Source organism: Leiobunum rupestre, chromosome 11 (genome assembly GCF_980474605.1).
Source record: "Leiobunum rupestre chromosome 11, qqLeiRupe1.1.hap1, whole genome shotgun sequence".
In the NCBI taxonomy this organism is placed as follows: Eukaryota; Metazoa; Arthropoda; class Arachnida; order Opiliones; family Sclerosomatidae; genus Leiobunum; species Leiobunum rupestre.
In genome coordinates this window covers 8,157,002-8,178,750 of record NC_143394.1, presented here as the reverse complement: position 1 = coordinate 8,178,750, position 21,749 = coordinate 8,157,002, and the positions used below count along the sequence as shown (strand labels likewise).

Here is a 21,749-nt window from a genome sequence, read left to right as displayed (position 1 = left end):
AACGTCATTTTTGTTTGCCTTGTAAAGCTTGAGTGTTGACTGTTGAAGCTTATAATCAATTGAATTTGCACAGTTATTTTCTGAAGATTCTGGGTTTAAGTACACTTAATTTTTATAAAAATTTAATAATTGAACAAGTTTCATTCAGCGGAATAGTTCCATTGTCAATGTTTACCAAATGTATGGTACCAAGACTGCTGTGTTTTTCAAATACCTAACGTAATCTTCGTCACGGCCCCATTTCTTATTGGCCGCTTTCTCCAAATGTGGAATTCCGCTAAGTAACGTGATAAGGAGAGCGTCGAACAAGGGGCAACATAGTAAGGCTGTCCTCTGCAAGACGTGTAGGTGAGAAAACCCTGAGGACGCTGAGATAAATAGCCCGAACCACAATAAGATCTCTCCTAAGTAGTTGGGATGGCGAGAAACACTCCACAATCCACTATGAATGAATTTATCCTAACGCAAAGATAATTTATTAAATAGGGGCTTCCGCTTTATAAAACAACCTCAAGGAAATTGCCAAGACGTAATATTTCCGAGAGCCAGGACCTGCAAGTTTTCCTTTTAAACCCGTAGCTTTTTTTGACATATTGAGGCCTAGCAAAAACAGGACTTTCTATTAACATGGCAATGTGGGTGTCGTCACTGTAACCCCAACAGTGTATATTTTACCACACTATCAGTGCAGAAACGGTTAACTTTCTCATCCTCGTCCATTTTCGATTCCAGGAGGGAAAATCCATTCCCCAACCAAAAATATAAGACAGCAATCTGATCCCTGTGGTATTCCTATGGTAAAATAAAAAACATTTTCCACTAGTGATGGGGGAACACCAGTGACAACCAAGGTATTATCCAATTCTCGAACGAAATCTAACACTACGCCCTCTTCGGCGAAAGTTTGAGCGGTGACGTGGAATCAGACGTTAAGCTATTATAATTTTGGGTGACTGGGTCAGCAATACAAATCTAGAATGATTTTTTTACATCGCGAGAATTAGTCCATGATAAAACCATGGGTGACGTCACAAAGGTTTCTAATAAAGTAATTACATGAATGCATTCATTTCAACCGTGAATATCGAATTATATCATTACCCTTTCTACCATCTGAGGCTAGGATGGGCGTTTCTTTTACGAACCTTGGGCGTTGCCTTTCTGGGTTTGCCATTGCCTCCATCCACCAAACGTTTCCGGGAATGTGCGTTTTAAAATTACTTTTAAAGGGCCACACAGGCGTTGGTATTTGACCTGTTTGACGCGCTAGCTTCCAAAATATGATTGGTGCTAAATTTGGCCCTTTAATTTCCCGCGGGAATCCACGGTTAATAATTTCTATCTAATGGAATGGGAATGGATGGAAATGCAATATTTTCAGTTCGGGAATGGATTTTATCGTTTCTGTACGTCATTTATCAGGGCGCTAAGTCAGTGCCTCTGAAATATCTGTCGCAGGTTCGCAGCGAAACGGGCGCGTCTATCCTAATTTTTGACCAATATAGTGTAGAGGACTAGCGGGGATATCCGCAGTAGGTGGTTTCTTATCGCCTGTTCTCAGACTAAAAGTGTACTCTTTTTACCCTAAAACATTTTATTCGCCTGTTCCGGGGATGAGAATTACTCCGGCCCATAAACTATTCGCTTGTTCCGAAGTATTAGCGCTACTCTTTTTACTCCTTCTGAAAAGGAGGTGTAAAGGAGGAAATCGGATTTGGTCGTCTGCTGGCCAGAATTTATCCGCTAAAAAGGCCACAGGCAGCCTTTTTGGAATAACGTTTTTACTCTGACTCAAACTATTCGCCACCACAGAATCGGAGTAAAACACGTCATAATGTTACTCTTCTTAACCTACTGCGAAATCCCGGAACGAGTGAAAAGAAACCACCTATAATTAAGGGGATATTTTTAGTGGTTTCGTCTTAAAAACTCTCAAGGTTTTGATTAAATCATCCGTCAATCACCCCTGGTGATAGTCCCGGCGTACTCTGACAAAACAATAAATTTAGAAACTTCAGAACCTTCTACAAAGCATATTGTAAAACAATTAATGCTAAATGGTAGCGAATGATTTAGTTCATGTAAACTACGAAATGTATGTTCTTTTGTTTGGAAGACGTTTTCAGAAATAAAATTTGACCCAATATGTGTTATGCCTAATTTGGCTAATAATAATGTTCGAAATTCTTTGATTCGGAAATAAAAATTTCGCGAGTATAGGGAATAAATAATAATAATAATCAGCTATGCTAATACCCAAGGCACCACCATAGGCCCATCTAGCGACTTTTAATGCCTTATACATGTGGCCGGGTTACAATGCGTAGGAGGGTGGTGGAATGAACGGGAATGACCAATGGAATTGGAATTGATAGAAACGGTAGTCAGGGAATGACCAATGGGAATGGATAGAAACGGTAGTCAGGGAATGGAAATGGATAGAAACGGTAGTCAGGGAATGGAAATGGATAGAAACGGTAGTCAGGGAATGGGAATGGATAGAAACGGTAGTCAGGGAATGGGAATGGATAGAAACGGTAGTCAGGGAATGGGAATGGATAGAAACGGTAGTCAGGGAATGGGAATGGATAGAAACGGTAGTCATGCAATGGGAATGGATGGAAACGGTAGTCACGGAATGGGAATTGATGGAAACGGTAGTCACGAAATGGGAATTGATGGAAACGGTAGTCACGGAATGGGAATTGATGGAAACGGTAGTCACGGAATGGGAATTGATGGAAACGGTAGTCACGGAATGGGAATTGATGGAAACGGTAGTCATGGAATAAGAATGGGAATTGATGGAAACGGTAGTCATGGAATAAGAATGGGAATTGATGGAAACGGTAGTCATGGAATAAGAATGGGAATTGATGGAAACGGTAGTCATGGAATAAGAATGGGAATTGATGGAAACGGTAGTCATGGAATAAGAATGGATGGATGATGGTAATTTCAACGGGAACGGTGTGGGAATGGAATTTTCCCCTTCGGGAATGGGAATGTTTTCGACTCAATTGCAGCTCTCTATTGTACTACTTCAAAATCATAAACATAGGTATTTGCACAGTTGTTAATATTTTTACCTATTTTCATTCAATGAAAAAGATACGCATTAAAATTTACTAAATTAATTTCGCCCTAAGCCTTGGCAATGGAACTAGCAAAGTTTCAAAACGTTGCCCATTTAAACAATTTTTGAGCAACATAATGTTAATGAAGCCCCTCCCAGCCCAACGACTGAAATTTGAAATCAAAAACGCGTTTTCTATTAGTTGATTCTCTGTAGACAGTTTCAGTTTGGATTAATTAACGCAGAGAGATATTCCGGTTTAGCAAAAACCTGGAAACCTATGCTAATGGCGCTCTAGCGGCGAGAAAATAATAATCAGCTAGGCTAATACCCAAAGCACCACCTTAAGCCTAAGTCATCAAGCGACTTTTAAAGCCATTAATTTAGGTGGCCGGGTTACAATGCGTAGGAGGGTGGTGGCAAGCCCTGCATGCCACGCGAGCCAATAGCTCCATACACTAACTATTACCACAAGTTTTTAAGGAAGGTGAAACCGAAGAACTCGGGGGAAAACCCCTTAAACTAAAACTGTATCTGCGCACAAATATATTCAGAAAGTAGGGACACCTGACGTTTATCTTTCCAACTAGTTTGGGCGTCCAATTTGAAAGCAGATATATTAACATTAACGGGTGGCGTAATTTACTTAGAAAAAAGTGCGCCCCGTTTTTGGCGCATGCGCGGACGTTGTCACGTTTATCTTTCCCGATAGAGCGCCACTAGCTAGGATTTTCCGCCAGTGAAGGGAATTTCAACAAGACCGGAATATCCTTATGCATTAAATATCCAACGCAGGCCCGTACACGGGGGGGGGGGCAGGGGATGCTCAGCGCCCCCAAATGAGTACTTGAGCATCCCCAATCCGACTGACCCAAAAAAAATCGATTGCTCAATTACCGAAAGATATGATCTAAAATATTTGTATATTAATCAAAAAGGAAAATTACTTTTACTAGCGAGCTGGTATCATTAAATATTTGAAACCATTATACTAAAGTTTATGAAAATTGCTTTCGCGCGTCTCACTGCACCAGAAAAACATTTCAATTGTAGAAATATTGAACCAGCTGATCAAAGATGTTTTGACGGATATTTTAGGGCTACAACCGGATTAGTATATTTACCAATTTCATAGGTGGGGAGATAAAAATTACTCAAGGTATTGGCACCCCCAAAAAGAATTTGAGTGCCCCCGAGTTTTGGCGGCTGTGTACGGGCCTGATCCAACGACGCGTAAAAATTGTAATACGTGAAACGGGAGGAATAAACTCTGCAGGAATAGAGATTGCAGGGACAACATCAACTATAGACGGACTAAGATACGCGCTATAGACTTCTATATAAAAAGAGCGCGTGACACACGCAAGTCCCACCTAGCGTGCGTCTTTTCGCAACCGAAAACTATCGTTAAACCCTCTTTCAGCTGTCATCGAAAACTAGATAGAAAGCGTATTAGCAGACGCTATTAGATTGGGCAGCCAGTATAGAGTAATGGCAGTGCTACGTCACACAACGTCACCCATGCTTTTCCTATTCTTAAAAAATTCGCGCCCACAATGGCGGCCATGGCCAAAGCTACGGAGTGCTACTACTCTACAGTTTACGCGTAGAAGATGGAAATGATGGATTAAATAGACGGTTAATATTTGCATAATTGGTTTTTGTTTGGTCCATGGTAACACGACGCCTAGTATTTAGTAATTTTTCTTTAATTCTACAATAATGGACGCTAAATCAAAGGCGCTACCACGGAATAGCCGCTTACCTCGTTTCGGTTGCGAATTAAATAGAAGTATAGAGGAATGGCACTGTGACGTCCTAGTAAGTCACCTATAGATAAAAAATTTGAGACCAAAATGGCGGTCATGGCCAAAACTACGGAGTGCTACTACTCTATGAAAGCTCCAACTTCAGCCTACTCAATTGAAACTAGCGCGTCATAATGTAGTTTTCTTTTACTGTGTAAAAACGTGTACGGGCCAAAGTTGAGTGCTAATGTAAATTTTGAACGCAACAAGGGTTGCGTTCAGTAACTTTCAACGAAGTATCTGAACCGTTACTAACGTGACGTAGGATCTTGTTGAACGGTTGTTGTAAATTTTGTAAAATATCGTCTGTTGCGGCGTCTGCAGCTAGACTTACTCCGTGCTGTGAGTCACGTGACCGTTGAGCAACGGAAAAACCCGCTCTTACAGCCGATGATTTGCTTTAGTCCCATTCGACCGAAGGCGGTTTTTGAGGTGTCTCATTCGACCGAATTCCGCCGAAACGTGCGGTTTTTATGTGTCCCATTCGACCGAACGCTGCTATATAAATTGGCTTTTGGAATGAGCATGAATTATATTTTTATCTTCACCTAGTCAAGAAAAGTAACTGAACCAAAACTGAAATAGTAAACTTAACCAACTCTAACCTAACCTAACCTAACCTAACCTAAACATGGATCTTCGATAGTACATACCTTATAAATAAAATACCAAATCACCCCGCCAATTGGGCTACATTTTAAAATTCTTTCGGTCGAATGCGATTCGGTCGAATGGGAATAAACGGATGATTTCGTTGCTCAACGGACGGGTAACGTGACGTCGAAACCGGAAGTAAAAAAAAACCGTTCAGTAAAAAACCGCTGAGTCAGCGATGAGCTTTTTTAGAGTTACTGAACGTAGCCATGATGTACCGAGGTACTATGTCTTAACGGGCCCAAATTAAAAATGTTCGTCTGCGGTTTGAGATATTCGAGCTTGAGGTTTAAAGGGGAACGGCCAAGCTTTTCCAAATATCGCCTTATTTGCATACCAAAAGATCAACATGACGTTTAATATACTTACACGTACCTTATTTTGCCTTTGAAAAATAGTTTTTGGCCTAAAGTATTTGGGTTTGAATTTTCGCCGCCATCTTAAGGTGTATCGCCAGCGCCAGCAGCACCTCAGTGAGCGATTTGCGAACTATCCTAACTTTTAAAATCGCGCAATTTAGGCTTAGGTCTCATATAACTGGAACGCGCCGCGCGTGCAAAACAAATCTTTCGCGTCTTCAGCAGCGCGCACTTTTACGTTGTTTTTCTGTCTGACCGATTTCTCACCAGGTGTTGCGGTGGACGCGCGCATTTCAATTTCCCGAAATTTATTTATTTTATTAAAAATTAACTACTCAATATTTTTACGCGGTTTTCGCCATAAATTTTAGTTTTTAATGGGCTATAGGGCTATTTAACTGCTTAAAGCTTGACCGTTCTCCTTTAAGACACGCAAGACTATGGGAAAATAAATGAAAATGGAGTACGAACTAAATCGCGAAATCATCTGCTAACGCATAGATGCGTGTCAGGTGTTTCTTACTTGATTTAACGGGTTTTTCCTGAAAACACTCTTTTGGTGATCAGCGATTGCTTCCATCGTAAACCCAGCCGCGAAAATACTCCATCCGAGTATTTCCTTCAAAGATAAACTCTCCTCTATCGGGTTGGAAAGCATCACCAAGGACGGTAGTAAGGTAACGATGACCCAAACACCTAAAATATATTCAAACCAGTTGTCAAAAGGCACTTCAACGCCGACTACATAGTTATTCGGTTTACTCTGTATTTCCCTGGAAGCTGGCTCGCTGCAAGACACATGTGCTATTAACGCAGCCAACTTCCAGTGCAAGACAGAGTAAACCGAATGACTATGTAGTCGGCCTTTAAATCGACATCAACATTCGTCAAACAGAACATTTTGCGAAAAAAGCAATAATAATAAAGTCATATTTGATGTTAATTTCATTTGCTTTGCATTCATTCTTCATTTTAATTTACTACTAATTTACTACTAAATTAGTTAAATATTAATTTACTAACTTAAATTAATATTAATTTACTAAATTAGATTAATATTAATTTATTAATAAATTAGTTTACTACTAATTTAACTCTTAATTTTAATTAACTCTTAATTTAATTCCTAATTTTAATTAACTACTAATTTAATTCCTAATTTTAATTAACTACTAATTTAATTCTTAATTTTAATTTACTACTAATTTAATTCTTAATTTTAATTTACTACTAATTTATTTCTTAATTTAATATTAATTTATTTCTTAATTTAATATTAATTTATTTCTTAATTTAATATTAATTTATTTCTTAATTTAATATTAATTTATTTCTTAATTTAATATTAATTTATTTCTTAATTTAATATTAATTTATTTCTTAATTTAATATTAATTTATTTCTTAATTTAATATTAATTTATTTCTTAATTTAATATTAATTTATTTCTTAATTTAATATTAATTTATTTCTTAATTTAATATTAATTTATTTCTTAATTTAATATTAATTTATTTCTTAATTTAATATTAATTTATTTCTTAATTTAATATTAATTTATTTCTTAATTTAATATTAATTTACTTCTTAATTTAATATTAATTTATTTCTTAATTTTAATTTAAAAATTATTTACTTCTTAATTTAATATTAATTTATTTCTTAATTTAATATTAATTTATTTCTTAATTTAATATTAATTTATTTCTTAATTTAATATTAATTTATTTCTTAATTTAATATTAATTTATTTCTTCATTTAATATTAATTTATTTCTTAATTTAATATTAATTTATTTCTTAATTTAATATTAATTTATTTCTTCATTTAATATTAATTTATTTCTTAATTTAATATTAATTTATTTCTTAATTTAATATTAATTTATTTCTTAATTTTAATTTAAAAATTATTTACTTCTTAATTTAATATTAATTTATTTCTTAATTTAATATTAATTTATTTCTTAATTTAATATTAATTTATTTCTTAATTTAATATTAATTTATTTCTTAATTTAATATTAATTTATTTCTTAATTTAATATTAATTTATTTCTTAATTTAATATTAATTTATTTCTTAATTTTAATTTAAAAATTATTTACTTCTTAATTTTAATTTACTACTAATTTAATTCTTAGCTTAATATTTATTTAATTCTTAATTTAGATTTAATACTAATTTAATATTAATTCAGATTTAATATTAATTTATTGTTAATTTAGATTTAATATTAATTCAGATTTAATATTAATTTATTGTTAATTTAGATTTAATACTAATTTATTGTTAATTTAGATTTAATATTAATTCAGATTTAATATTAATTCAGATTTAATATTAATTTATTGTTAATTTAGATTTAATACTAATTTAATATTAATTTAATTCTGAATTTAGATTTAATACTAATTTAATATTAATTTAATTCTGAATTAAGATTGAATACTAATTTAATATTAATTTATTTCTTCATTTAATATTAATTTATTTCTTAATTTAATATTAATTTATTTCTTAATTTAATATTAATTTATTTCTTAATTTTAATTTAAAAATTATTTACTTCTTAATTTAATATTAATTTATTTCTTAATTTAATATTAATTTATTTCTTAATTTAATATTAATTTATTTCTTAATTTAATATTAATTTATTTCTTAATTTAATATTAATTTATTTCTTAATTTAATATTAATTTATTTCTTAATTTAATATTAATTTATTTCTTAATTTTAATTTAAAAATTATTTACTTCTTAATTTTAATTTACTACTAATTTAATTCTTAGCTTAATATTTATTTAATTCTTAATTTAGATTTAATACTAATTTAATATTAATTCAGATTTAATATTAATTTATTGTTAATTTAGATTTAATATTAATTCAGATTTAATATTAATTTATTGTTAATTTAGATTTAATACTAATTTATTGTTAATTTAGATTTAATATTAATTCAGATTTAATATTAATTCAGATTTAATATTAATTTATTGTTAATTTAGATTTAATACTAATTTAATATTAATTTAATTCTGAATTTAGATTTAATACTAATTTAATATTAATTTAATTCTTAATTTAGATTTAATACTAATTTAATATTAATTTAATTCTGAATTTAGATTTAATACTAATATAATATTAATTTAATTCTGAATTTAGATTTAATATTAATTTAATTCTGAATTTAGATTTAAAACTAATTTAATATTAATTTAATTCTGAATTTAGATTTAAAACTAATTTAATATTAATTTAATTCTCAATTTTTTAATATTATTTAAATTCCTAGTTATGTTAATATTAATTTAATTCTTAACTAGTTCAATATTATTTTAGTTCCCAATTAGTTTTATATTATTTTGGTTCCTAATTAGGATAATATTAATTTAATTTTTAATTAGTATAATATTAATTTAATTCTTAATTAGTATAATATTAATTTAATTCTTAATTAGTATAATATTAATTTAATTCTTAATTAGTATAATATTTATTTCACTCTTAATTAGTATAATATTTATTTCACTCTTAATTAGTATATTATTTATTTAATTCTTAATTAGTATAATATTAATTTAATTCTTAATTAGTATAATATTTATTTCATTCTTAATTAGTATAATATTTATTTCACTCTTAATTAGTATAATATTTATTTAATTCTTAATTAGTATAATATTTATTTCATTCTTAATTAGTATATTTATTTCATTCTTAATTAGTATAATATTTATTTCATTCTTAATTAGTATATTATTTATTTCATTCTTAATTAGTATAATATTTATTTCATTCTTAATTAGTATAATATTTATTTCATTCTTAATTAGTATAATATTTATTTAATTCTTAATTAGTATAATATTTATTTCATTCTTAATTAGTATAATATTTATTTCATTCTTAATTAGTATAATATTTATTTCATTCTTAATTAGTATAATATTTATTTCATTCTTAATTAGTATAATATTTATTTAATTCTTAATTAGTATAATATTTATTTAATTCTTAATTAGTATAATATTTATTTAATTCTTAATTAGTATAATATTTATTTAATTCTTAATTAGTATATTTAATTAATTTTTAATTAGTATAATATTTATTTCATTCTTAATTAGTATAATATTTATTTCATTCTTAATTAGTATAATATTTATTTCATTCTTAATTAGTATAATATTTATTTCATTCTTAATTAGTATAATATTTATTTCATTCTTAATTAGTATAATATTTATTTCATTCTTAATTAGTATAATATTTATTTCATTCTTAATTAGTATAATATTTATTTCATTCTTAATTAGTATAATATTTATTTCATTCTTAATTAGTATAATATTTATTTCATTCTTAATTAGTATAATATTTATTTCATTCTTAATTAGTATAATATTTATTTCATTCTTAATTAGTATAATATTTATTTCATTCTTAATTAGTATAATATTTATTTCATTCTTAATTAGTATAATATTTATTTCATTCTTAATTAGTATAATATTTATTTCATTCTTAATTAGTATAATATTTATTTCATTCTTAATTAGTATAATATTTATTTCATTCTTAATTAGTATAATATTTATTTCATTCTTAATTAGTATAATATTTATTTCATTCTTAATTAGTATAATATTTATTTCATTCTTAATTAGTATAATATTTATTTCATTCTTAATTAGTATAATATTTATTTCATTCTTAATTAGTATAATATTTATTTCATTCTTAATTAGTATAATATTTATTTCATTCTTAATTAGTATAATATTTATTTCATTCTTAATTAGTATAATATTTATTTCATTCTTAATTAGTATAATATTTATTTCATTCTTAATTAGTATAATATTTATTTCATTCTTAATTAGTATAATATTTATTTCATTCTTAATTAGTATAATATTTATTTCATTCTTAATTAGTATAATATTTATTTCATTCTTAATTAGTATAATATTTATTTCATTCTTAATTAGTATAATATTTATTTCATTCTTAATTAGTATAATATTTATTTCATTCTTAATTAGTATAATATTTATTTCATTCTTAATTAGTATAATATTTATTTCATTCTTAATTAGTATAATCAAGAATGTATTTATTTATTATTAGGAAGAATGATTATGTGGCGACAATCGCGGGGCACGTTGAACGCCTATCCCCCGTCTCGCGCGGGGGGAAAGACAAAACGTCATCGGCGTTTGATTTCCATCGCGTTAGGTGACGTAAATTTTAAGCAGCCAATGAAATACCGGGACTATTCGTTTTATTTTAAGCGGAGGAGCGTACTGGGGGGACCAACGGGTGGATTGAGAGAAAGGCTAAAAACCGTCTCGACATAGACATTCTCCCTAGGTATAAATAAATACATTCTTGGTATAATATTTATTTAATTCTTAATTAGTATAATATTTATTTAATTCTTAATTAGTATAATATTAATTTAATTCTTAATTTGTATAATATTAATTTAATTCTTAATTAGTATAATATTAATTTAATTCTTAATTTGTATAATATTAATTTAATTCTTAATTAGTATAATATTAATTTAATTCTTAATTAGTATAATATTAATTTAATTATTAATTAGTATAATATTTATTTAATTCTTAATTAGTATATTTAATTCATTCTTAATTAGTATAATATTAATTTAATTCTTAATTAGTATAATATTTATTTAATTCTTAATTAGTATAATATTTATTTCATTCTTAATTCGTATAATATTTATTTATTTCTTAATTCGTATAATATTTATTTAATTCTTAATTAGTATAATATTTATTTAATTCTTAATTAGTATAATATTTATTTAATTCTTAATTAGTATAATATTTATTTAATTCTTAATTAGTATAATATTTATTTAATTCTTAATTAGTATAATATTTATTTAATTCTTAATTAGTATAATATTTATTTAATTCTTAATTAGTATAATATTTATTTAATTCTTAATTAGTATAATATTTATTTAATTCTTAATTAGTATATTTAATTAATTTTTAATTAGTATAATATTTATTTAATTCTTAATTAGTATAATATTTAATTAATTTTTAATTAGTATAATATTTATTTAATTCTTAATTAGTATAATATTTATTTAATTCTAAAATTACGCTTAACAGTTCAACCTACAACCCAACTAGATAGAGGGCTTGATATTCCTAGAACAAACAACGACGAAGCGAAAAGCCCTATATACCCTTGGAGTAAGTTAGCATAGCCATTCTAGCATTGGAAATGTTGTCACGCAAAACGAAATATATCAGTGTATTATCTACATATCGCGAAAGGTACTTGAGTTACCTTGCAAAGTCCAGAAAACGAAGAATTTTGGTGGATTATTTCGAACTCTATCGAATCTTCTATCTTTCCCGTCGTGTAGAATCCTCGTAAATAAGTATGTTCCCAATCTAAAAAGTTATAAACGAAAACAGTTATTTTTTTAATAAAAACCTTAATTTTTAAAGAGTTATTTTTCGCTTTAACTACCTTAGTGCCCAAATTAACAACAGTCCTGTTTGTACTGCTTTCCGGATTCCCGTGGCGTTCGACCATTTATAAGCAAAAAGTGACAAGGTGACAAAAGTCAACGAACCTGAAAAAATTGTTAAATAAAAGCTAAACTTTCTAAAATATTCTTTAACAATAACCAATAATGTATTTATTTACAGTTAGAGAGAATTACTATGATCGAAATTTTTCCCCCGCCACTAGTGGTGGGAGGGGGGTAGAGAGAGAGGAGGTAAAACGTCGCCTTTGTGGAAAAAAGCCACCATGGTCAGCATCGACGCAAATTTTTTTTTTTTTTTTTGAAGCTCGTTATGAGCAATTGTAACGGGTGGGACAATTCAGTCCGCTCGTCCATTTGATTAATCAGGTGCGAGATATGTGTTACGGCCACGCCAACGGGGGGATACTTGGGGATAGGGTTGGGACACCCGTGGCGGAAGTATGACAACCACCCGTTGGGGGATTAGTGGTCGTCCTCACACGGCCATCCACAAACTCTGCCTCCCGGACGCCTGGGATTACAGGAGTGAGCCACTACTCCCGGCAAAATTTGTTTTAGGCCTAAATAAATGTTTGCTGCATACGGGCCCGTGGGAAGCACTTGGAAAAGACTGCTAGCAGAAGACCCATATTTTCTGGATGCGCTACGTAGTAGTGCCATCTATCGGTGTTCAAAATTAGTATTAGGAAAAAACAACGCGGTAAATTAGGCCCATTAATGTTGATAGCCCAAGAGTAACGTGGAGTAAAAGTAAAATTCCATTTTTCTTTTCTTTTGGTGGAAAGATGGCGCTATAACGTAGCACATCCAGAAAATACGCGTTGTCTGCTAGCTGCCACTTCCGTATCAGTCTCTCGTAGAATCGTGGATCGGCCCTAAATGGGTTAGAGTGTGCAATAACTGGTGGCTTTACCGGGGAGTTGGGGTCCGGCTCTTGTAACCCATAAGGGCGGTGGCGCACTGGGATATGTTAGCTCTGATCAAATGGTCCTATCTACACCTCCGACTTCGGTTAGGTTTGGGCTGGATACTGAGTTTCGACTCAGGCTAACGGAGAGGGTCCAGGCAAACTGACCGCCTCGGAGGATTGGGTAGCCTGCTGTGGCGCGGCGGGTCTCCGTATGAGGACACGGTGGTCCTGTTTCCCGACCTTTTGGGGCATACTGGGATCTTCAGTGCCAGCTGTGCCGGGTTATGTGGCCCGCTATGTGCTCGTCGTTCTCCTTTAGGAGCTCTCTCCAAATGGTTTGACTCTTTACCTACGTAGGTAGGGTGTCGGCTGGAGTAGCTACAGCATACACTCTTAATCCCGCTGCTGTGTGCGAAGTAGGAATTGGTCGTCCCATTGCTGCACCTTCTGCTGGGTTGAGTGGCTTGCGTCATCGGTGCGACCATGCTGGATTTGTCACCTGTCCGGGCTTGTGGACGCTGGCGCGTAGGGCACTATAATAATAGACCTCCGGTAGTATGGTCTTTGTTACTAGGTACAACGGGCTATAAATTCTGACACACTAGCCCGCGTCTTAATGCATATTTCTGTACGCGCGTCATAACGTTTGTACGTCCGATCGTCCGAAAGTTGGACGACGCGTCATAACGCGCGCTAGTCGAAAACAAGCTTAACGTGGATTGTTTGCGTCGACGTTCACCGCGTTTTGCTATTTTAATTTCCATATTTTTCGGTTGAAACTTTTAATTGTGCTGCAGAAAGATTTTTGAACAAGCAGAAAACTTTCATATATTCAATTTGAAACTTGATCGATAGGCGGCAATACCAATGACCAAAATTTAAACTATGCAAGAAGCCTATAGAATTGTATTATTTATTGATTTGTCTCGCCATTTTGTACTGGTTCGTGTTTCTTTACAATTGTTTTAATCAAAGCGTACGTATGGTAAACTTATGATCAAACTAAAATCGGACAACTTTTTAACTATTTTATTACTAATTTGGACTAATCTCTGAGTTTAACTAATTGAATTTCATTAAATTAAAGATTTTCATAAAATTAACTTTCTACGAAATTTAACTTGGAAATCTAATAAAATTATTCAACTTCGCGTAATTTCATTTCGAATTTCAAACTTGCCACCAAATTTGAACCAATGACAAGTAAAGTAAATGATATCATCAGTGGCGTAAGTTGAAAATTTAAATAATACGGCACCTTAATTTATTTATTGGACGCATTTCCGCGGCTTCAAATTTTCCATTCGCCTGTAAATATTTCAGTATAGCCTGGTACGATCATTTTCGATCGATTGTAGACCATTGGACCGAAATCCCATTCGTCCGAATGTACCATTTAACCGAATCCCAATCGACCGAAAACCGCGTTTTGCGCGGTTTTCATTCAATATAACGTTAGTGATACATTTTTATATATCGTAGGGTACGTGACGATAGTATATCTAATTTGGACTAAACTATGTCTTAAATATTTATTATTTCGTACCGACGTGTATTTTTAGACCTTTTTCCCTTGAAATTTGATATTTTCCGGGTTTAATTTTGGAAAATAACCTTGATAAGACCCGACGTGAAATAGTTGCCTACCATATCTAACCTAACCCAACCCAACCTAACCTAACCTAACCTAACCCAACCTGAACTAACCTAACCTAACCTAACCCAACCTGAACTAACCTACCCGAAGTGAAAACGAACCAGATTTAAATTTCCCATTCAACTGAATCCCGCCATGTTGGGCTATAAACGAAAATACTTTTCGGTTCAATGGGATTCGGTCAAACGGGATTCGGTCCAATAGTGTACAACCTTTTCGATCTGTTAACTTCTTTCACGCCCCTCAACGTTTACTTTACAAATAAACATTCAGATCAAAAACGGATATATTGACACTCGTTTGGTTTTGCTATATTTCCTATCAATTAATGTACCATTTACAAACTTTGCCCAAACGGTTTCAAATGCACAATTCTATGGGCCCCTGATTTTTATCCAGTCCCCTTTACAATAAATAGACGTTTCCAGGGGATTCATTCGAAGCTTAATATGTCACTGACTGTCCCTATTTAGCTCCACATTGTTGTTTCCCGAAGTGTAGTAGTAGTAGTAGTGCCATAAGAAAGGGTTTGGGTGCCGATTTGAGTACGTATAGGTTCCCTACAGCCATATTGGATGGTTGCTCGTAGCTAAGCCACTCCTTAAAACGGCTGCCATGACATTATTTCATGCGACAGATCACGAGGCCAAACACCACACTATCCTGCGAAATAATCACATGACCTGGTGTCTAAGGCCTTGGGTCGACACCACTTTGTATATATATAAAAAAATACTATGGCCGACCTAAACATGTTACCACGGAAACAAGCACCGGCCACACCCAAAAGAATGACGTTGCCATATTTTTCAGCACCTATTATGATACCCTTTCTGTCCTGGAGGCTCATAAATTTGTGAATTATAAATATATCTCTGAAAACATTAGGGCAATAACTATAAATGCTACATCAATATAGATAAGAAATGAGAAACATTAACGGTCACAGTTTCAATTTGGCCAAAAATGGACTCAATGGAGGCCCAAATATTTGCTCATGAAATATTTCTATGTCAGTGTGAAACTAATATTACGGCTTGGCTTTTTTGTTATTAATATCAATGCTGCGGAACTAACATGGTTGGATAGAGGGAACTAATAAAGATTGAACGGCGCCTCACTGGAAGATATATTGTTATTTATTATTATCAAAAGAAAAAGACGTTTTCCGGGGACCATTCGTATGCTAATACATCGAATTTCCATTTGGGGTACAAAAACCCCCCTTTAACTAATATCCCAGGTACGGCACTACCATGCATATATTTATGGATCTAATATCAATCGAATGACCCAAGTATTATTCGAATGCCGTTGACGATAAATTCACTTTTCATGGGTACCCAGACGAAGCCAAATATTTCATTTAGGGTACTACAAAAACCCCACTGATCAATAGCAGCGGCGGGGCACTGGCATGGTTAAATCATAGACAGTATATATCCCTAACTGTCTATGGTTAAATAGTGGGAAGTAAAAAATGGCCCAGGCCCAAATTTCATTTGAAAAACTAGACTCCGATCAAGAACCAAAGAACCTAGCGCGGGAAATGAATAAATTTCAAACGATACTGCGTCCCTTTAAACCACGCGTAACTATCGAGTTAGCGCATCATAACGGTATAGTTACGCAATAAGTGGTTACGTAATAAAGTTATGGAAAAAAAAAACATACCGGTTATATCATAGAACTTTTCAGTCTGTAACGTAGCAGCCACTACAAAGGCAATCCACTGAATACCAAAATCAATAGCGAGATACCATAAGTAGATGGACATTATGAAAATTTAACTAGTAAAACGCCTCGTTACGAAGTTGCTCCTCAAATGATTAGTATTATCTGCCAGTTGGAAATCGGACTCCGGTGTATTACTTTTAGCAGACGACAAGCACGTGGTAGCTTTCTTCGCATGTGGCATGTCTTGACTTGTCATAAAGTAATTTTTTTTATTTTGTACTATATTTTATGAAGTTTTGTGAATGAAGTAAATAATTTATTTCACCCCGTAAATTTTAAGCTCATTTTCTACAATTAAAGTGTTTGAGAAGAAAGCAATCGTCTAGAGCGTGATATAAAAGCTAAGGCTTAGGAGTACTTATGGATTTATGATTGTGAACTATGAATCATAGAGCTGTTTTGTTCCCATAATTATGTCTCGTATTATCGTAAAAAACTTGCCAAAATCTGTAAGTTTTTACTTTAGGTTGAATGAAACATATGGCATCATTTTGTAATAATAAGAATTTTAGATTTCAGTTGAACAAATACGTGAGCATTTTTCGTCAAAGGGCACAGTTACTTTAACAGATGTACAGCCTAAATACACCAAAGATGGAAAATTTCGACAGTTTGCTTTCATTGGTTTTAAAATGGAAGCAGATGCAGCAACCGCTTTGGAGTATTTCGATAACACTTTTGTGAATTCATCGAGAATAAAGGTCGAATTATGTGAGGCTATTGGAAGTGATGTGGTTAAACCTTGGAGTAAATATAGTAAACAGAAAATTGCTAAGAGTGCTTCTGATAAAGATGAAAATGAAAAGAGTAAAAAAGGAATTAAAAAGCAGACTGAAGAAACTGATGAAGTTGATGTATGAAAATAGTTATCCTACATTTAATAGAAATAAAAATATAATCTAATAAATGTATGTTTCAGATCGAAACAGATCCTAAGTTTGTAGAGTTTTTGGAAGTTCAGAAGAAACGAGGTCAGAAACCACTTTGGAGTAATGACGGTGGTTTAATTCCTAAAGACAATGTTGTATCTCCTGGAAGCTCGGACAGTGATTCAGCTTCAGAATCAGAACAGGAAGAGCCCGAAGAAGAAGAAGAGCCTGATGTTAATGACAAAATACCAATTGTTCGTTGTTTCATTAGTTTTGTACAATTTCTTATTTCGTAATTATTTGATTTTATCGCAGAAAACTGTAAAGCCCAAAAAGAAAACGTATACAGTAAAGGTTAAGGGATTGCCGAAAAAGATTAAAAGAGTATGTTTACGGCTATTAAGTACTTCTTTTTTTTAGGTTATTAATTTTTTCTTTACTCTATTTAGAAAGAACTTCAACAGTTTTTCCATCCTTTGAAATATTTAAGTTTACGTATTCCAAAAAAATGTCCTGATATTGCTTATATTGAGTTTAAAGATGAAAAAAGCATGAATAAGGCTCTTGTTAAACATAGAGGATTTCTTAGTAAGTTGACGAATCTTAGTTTAATTAAACAAAATGATATACAAGTATTTTTTCAGATGGTAATCGAATAAGGGTTTTAATGTATTCAACTGGAAATGACCAAGAGGAATATGAAAGTAAATGGCAAGATAAAAATGAAAAAGAAGATGGGCAAGAAGCGTTGGTCGAGGTATTATTTTAATCTTTCTTTGGTAGTCTTTGGCTCCATTTCTTTAATTTTGTAATTGTTGTATAGACTGGAAGAATATTTGTTCGTAATCTTGCATATACCTGCAAAGAAGAAGATTTGGAAGAACTTTTTAAGAAGTTTGGTCCTCTCTCTGAAGTACATCTCCCAATTGATACTTTTACAAAGAAAATTAAAGGGTTTGCATTTGTGAGTTTCTTGTTTCCGGAACACGCAGTTAACGCTTTTTCCAAACTTGATGGTACTTCTTTTCAGGTTAGAAAATGTTAAAATGTCATCTTAAAAATTATTAATTTAACTAGGATCATTTTTAGGGTCGAACGCTACATTTAATACCATCCAAAGCTAAAAAGGAAGAAAGTTTAGAAATTGGTATTGTAAAGCATGAACCTAATAATTTTATTATGATTTTAATTTAAGTTATTGCGTGTAGGTGGTATGAATTACAAACAAAAGAAAGAAGCTCAGTTGAAAGGTCAACGGAACAAGTAATAATACTTCTGTTTTTAAACTTTTTACATTACATGAACATTGAATGCTTATTTTTCATTGTTAAGTGTTCACACCTGGAATTCACTATTCTTGGGTGCAAATGCAGTTGCGGACGTAATGGCAGAAAAATATCAAACTTCCAAATCAAAACTTTTGGAAGCTGTAAGAATTTTACTATTAAAATATTATAATTTTCATGGTGGCTATTAAGTCATATTTTAGGAATCCAAAGAAAGTATCGCTGTTCGTATGGCACTTGGAGAAACGCAGATAGTTTCTGAAACAAAAGAATATTTGGAAAAAAATGGAGTGCATTTGAATGCGTTCCAAACTCCAAACGCTAACCGCAGCAAAAATGTTATAATTGTGAAAAATTTACCAGCTAATACAAAATCAAAAGATATTGGAACTTTGTTCAAGAAACACGGAACTGTTCAGCGTGTAATAATGCCACCATCTGGAATTGCAGCGATTGTGGAGTTTGAACATGGAACGGAAGCCAAACTTGCGTTCCGTAAATTAGCCTATTCGAAAGTTAGTTCAGAAATATTTAAAACTTTTATAATAGCAAAGCTAAATGAGTAAATGGTTTTAATTTTGAGTAGTTTGAGCATGTTCCTTTGTACTTGGAGTGGGCTCCAGCGGATGTTTTCGCTGCACGAGAAAAGAGTACTATTGAAGTAACAGAAAAGCAAACTGAAGATGCAAAGCCAATGGAAGAATCTGTTGAAGATCAAGATGAAGCTGAGCTTGGGGCAACTTTATTTGTGAAAAATCTAAATTTTGATACTTACGAGGAAGAATTAAAATTGGTAACATTCCTATTACGTATTTTTTATACTATTCTATTAATCAATATTGTTTTTAGCATTTTGAAAATATTGGAAAAGTAGTGAACGTTACGATAGCGAAAAAAAAAGATTTACGTAACCCTGGACAATTTTTATCTATGGGTTATGGATTCGTACAATTTAAAAAGAAAAAATATGCCCAAGAAGCGTTGAAGGAGTTGCAACATTCAGAACTAGAAGGACACGCATTGGAACTAAAAATTTCAAATCGAGAAACAACGTATGTCACAATTGATTATGTGCCAGTATTTCGTGATAGTTGCTATGCTAATAAATACTTTCTAAATAGAATGGAAAATGCCAAGGCCAGAAAACCAGTCAATACGGATAATGAAGAATCAACTAAAATATTAGTGCGTAATATTCCATTTGAAGCATCCCAGAAAGAAGTTAAAGAACTTTTTAAGTAATCTATTTATATATTATTATTATTATTATTTATGATTTTTTTTAAATATAAGTAATTATTTAGAGTATTTGGGGAGCTTAAAAGTGTGAGACTTCCACAAAAAATGTCCGGGTCGGGTCATCATCGGGGCTTTGGATTTGTTGACTTTTTAACCCAACAAGATGCAAAAGTAAGTTTTATCATTTTAATTCAAAGCAGTTTTGAAATATTTTTTTGTATTGCAGAGAGCGATGGATTCTTTAAGTCAAAGTACACATTTGTACGGTAGGCGCCTTGTTTTAGAATGGGCAGAGACAAATGACAAAGATGTTGAGACTCTGAGGAGGAAAACTAACGATACTTTTCATCCAGGTAAAATGCCCATAGTTCTAATGAGAAAATTACACATTTTCATAAAATACTTTTTACAGGTCTTTCTAAGAGTAAAAAGCTTAAACAATTAATAGAAGAAACATTGTAAATGTGTAAATTTTTCATACTCCAATAAAATGAGTTTTAATTATTTGTTTTGACAAAAAAAAATTTATTTGTAATTGGAACTTGTACACCCGATAATTGCTTATGAGAAAATGTTTAATGAGGAGGTAACAGAAAGGATTTCATAGAACCATTTTAACAATGTTCTTCAAAAATAAGATTTAACCTTAAAAAATTAAAAATTTTAATGTTATTAGACAGGTTATGCTACCCTAGGAAACGTGTAAGGGGAATTTTAGTGTATATTGTACCAAAGATCATATAAAATAAATAATCAGCTAGGCTAATACCCAAGGCACCGCTTCAGACCTAAGTAACCTAGATTGGAATTCTGATTGACGGTTTTTTAAAGAAGCGTTTACCCACTTCTAACACGAGAGCTCCAAAATATCAACCTCCTTCAGTGGCTGCTATAGGGAGAGTTTCGTTTGGCCGACTTCTCATTTGGCAGACCACAAAATACACGTTACACCGACTGCACATTTGTCCTACTGAGAAGTCGGCCAAATGGATGGTGCATTTGACCGACTGCTCATTGGTCCGACTACTCGTTTGGCCGACTGCTCATTTGACCGACTGCTCATTTGGCGGTTGGACGATACTAGGTGCGTTTGGCTAAGTACTGTCCTCTAGGTCGCGTTTTAGAAGCCCCAGCTTGGTTATAAAGAATGGGGGTGGGGGCGCCGGTCCGGCCTCTCAGCGCTCGAGCGAAGTGAGTGCGCGGCGCCGTCAGGCGCCAATACTTAGAATACATTGCCCGTTCTATAAGTCAACCCAACACTAAAGACATAGTATAGGGCGGGCTATAGTATTACAGTCGGTCAAATCAGCCGTTCATTTGGCATAGAAAATTCTCAGGTTTGGCAGTATAAAGAGGAACCATAGACAAACCGTTTGTATCTCCGGTCGCGGCAGCACAAACTCTATAATAGGCTATGAATAATCTTTTATTTAAAGTACTATACATAGAGATGTGAGCCGGTAATGGTAAATTTACCGAGTGGTTTTACCGGTCAATTTTCCAATTTTTTTATAATTTCAAATAATTCTGCGGCCCTTTAATTACCATATTCTGTGAATAATGCCCATAGCAAGTCTGTAGTGTGTCGTTGTTTTCGC

General features: G+C 32.0%; 2 protein-coding genes across 2 annotated transcripts; one reads left to right on the top strand and one right to left on the bottom strand.

Annotated features, from left to right (window-relative positions):
- Positions 1 to 5: 5 nt before the first annotated feature.
- LOC149921262 (uncharacterized) lies at positions 6 to 16,849 on the bottom strand. The gene is made up of 5 exons (XM_090162467.1): positions 16,695 to 16,849; positions 12,432 to 12,537; positions 12,246 to 12,352; positions 6,421 to 6,593; positions 6 to 459 (listed from the first exon to the last, which is right to left on the bottom strand). Exons 1-5 carry the CDS (start codon positions 16,795 to 16,797, stop codon positions 172 to 174), a joined length of 777 nt encoding a protein of 258 aa, XP_090018593.1. The 5' UTR covers positions 16,798 to 16,849; the 3' UTR covers positions 6 to 171.
- A 120-nt stretch (positions 16,850 to 16,969) lies between these two features.
- Positions 16,970 to 20,654, top strand: LOC149921261 (putative RNA-binding protein 19). Its single transcript, XM_090162659.1, has 17 exons — positions 16,970 to 17,206; positions 17,270 to 17,611; positions 17,677 to 17,880; positions 17,942 to 18,010; positions 18,076 to 18,214; positions 18,271 to 18,383; positions 18,450 to 18,656; positions 18,716 to 18,773; positions 18,835 to 18,889; positions 18,959 to 19,055; positions 19,116 to 19,427; positions 19,499 to 19,705; positions 19,762 to 19,964; positions 20,034 to 20,150; positions 20,217 to 20,322; positions 20,378 to 20,504; positions 20,564 to 20,654. Exons 1-17 carry the CDS (start codon positions 17,171 to 17,173, stop codon positions 20,611 to 20,613), a joined length of 2,442 nt encoding a protein of 813 aa, XP_090018785.1. The 5' UTR covers positions 16,970 to 17,170; the 3' UTR covers positions 20,614 to 20,654.
- Positions 20,655 to 21,749: the final 1,095 nt, after the last annotated feature.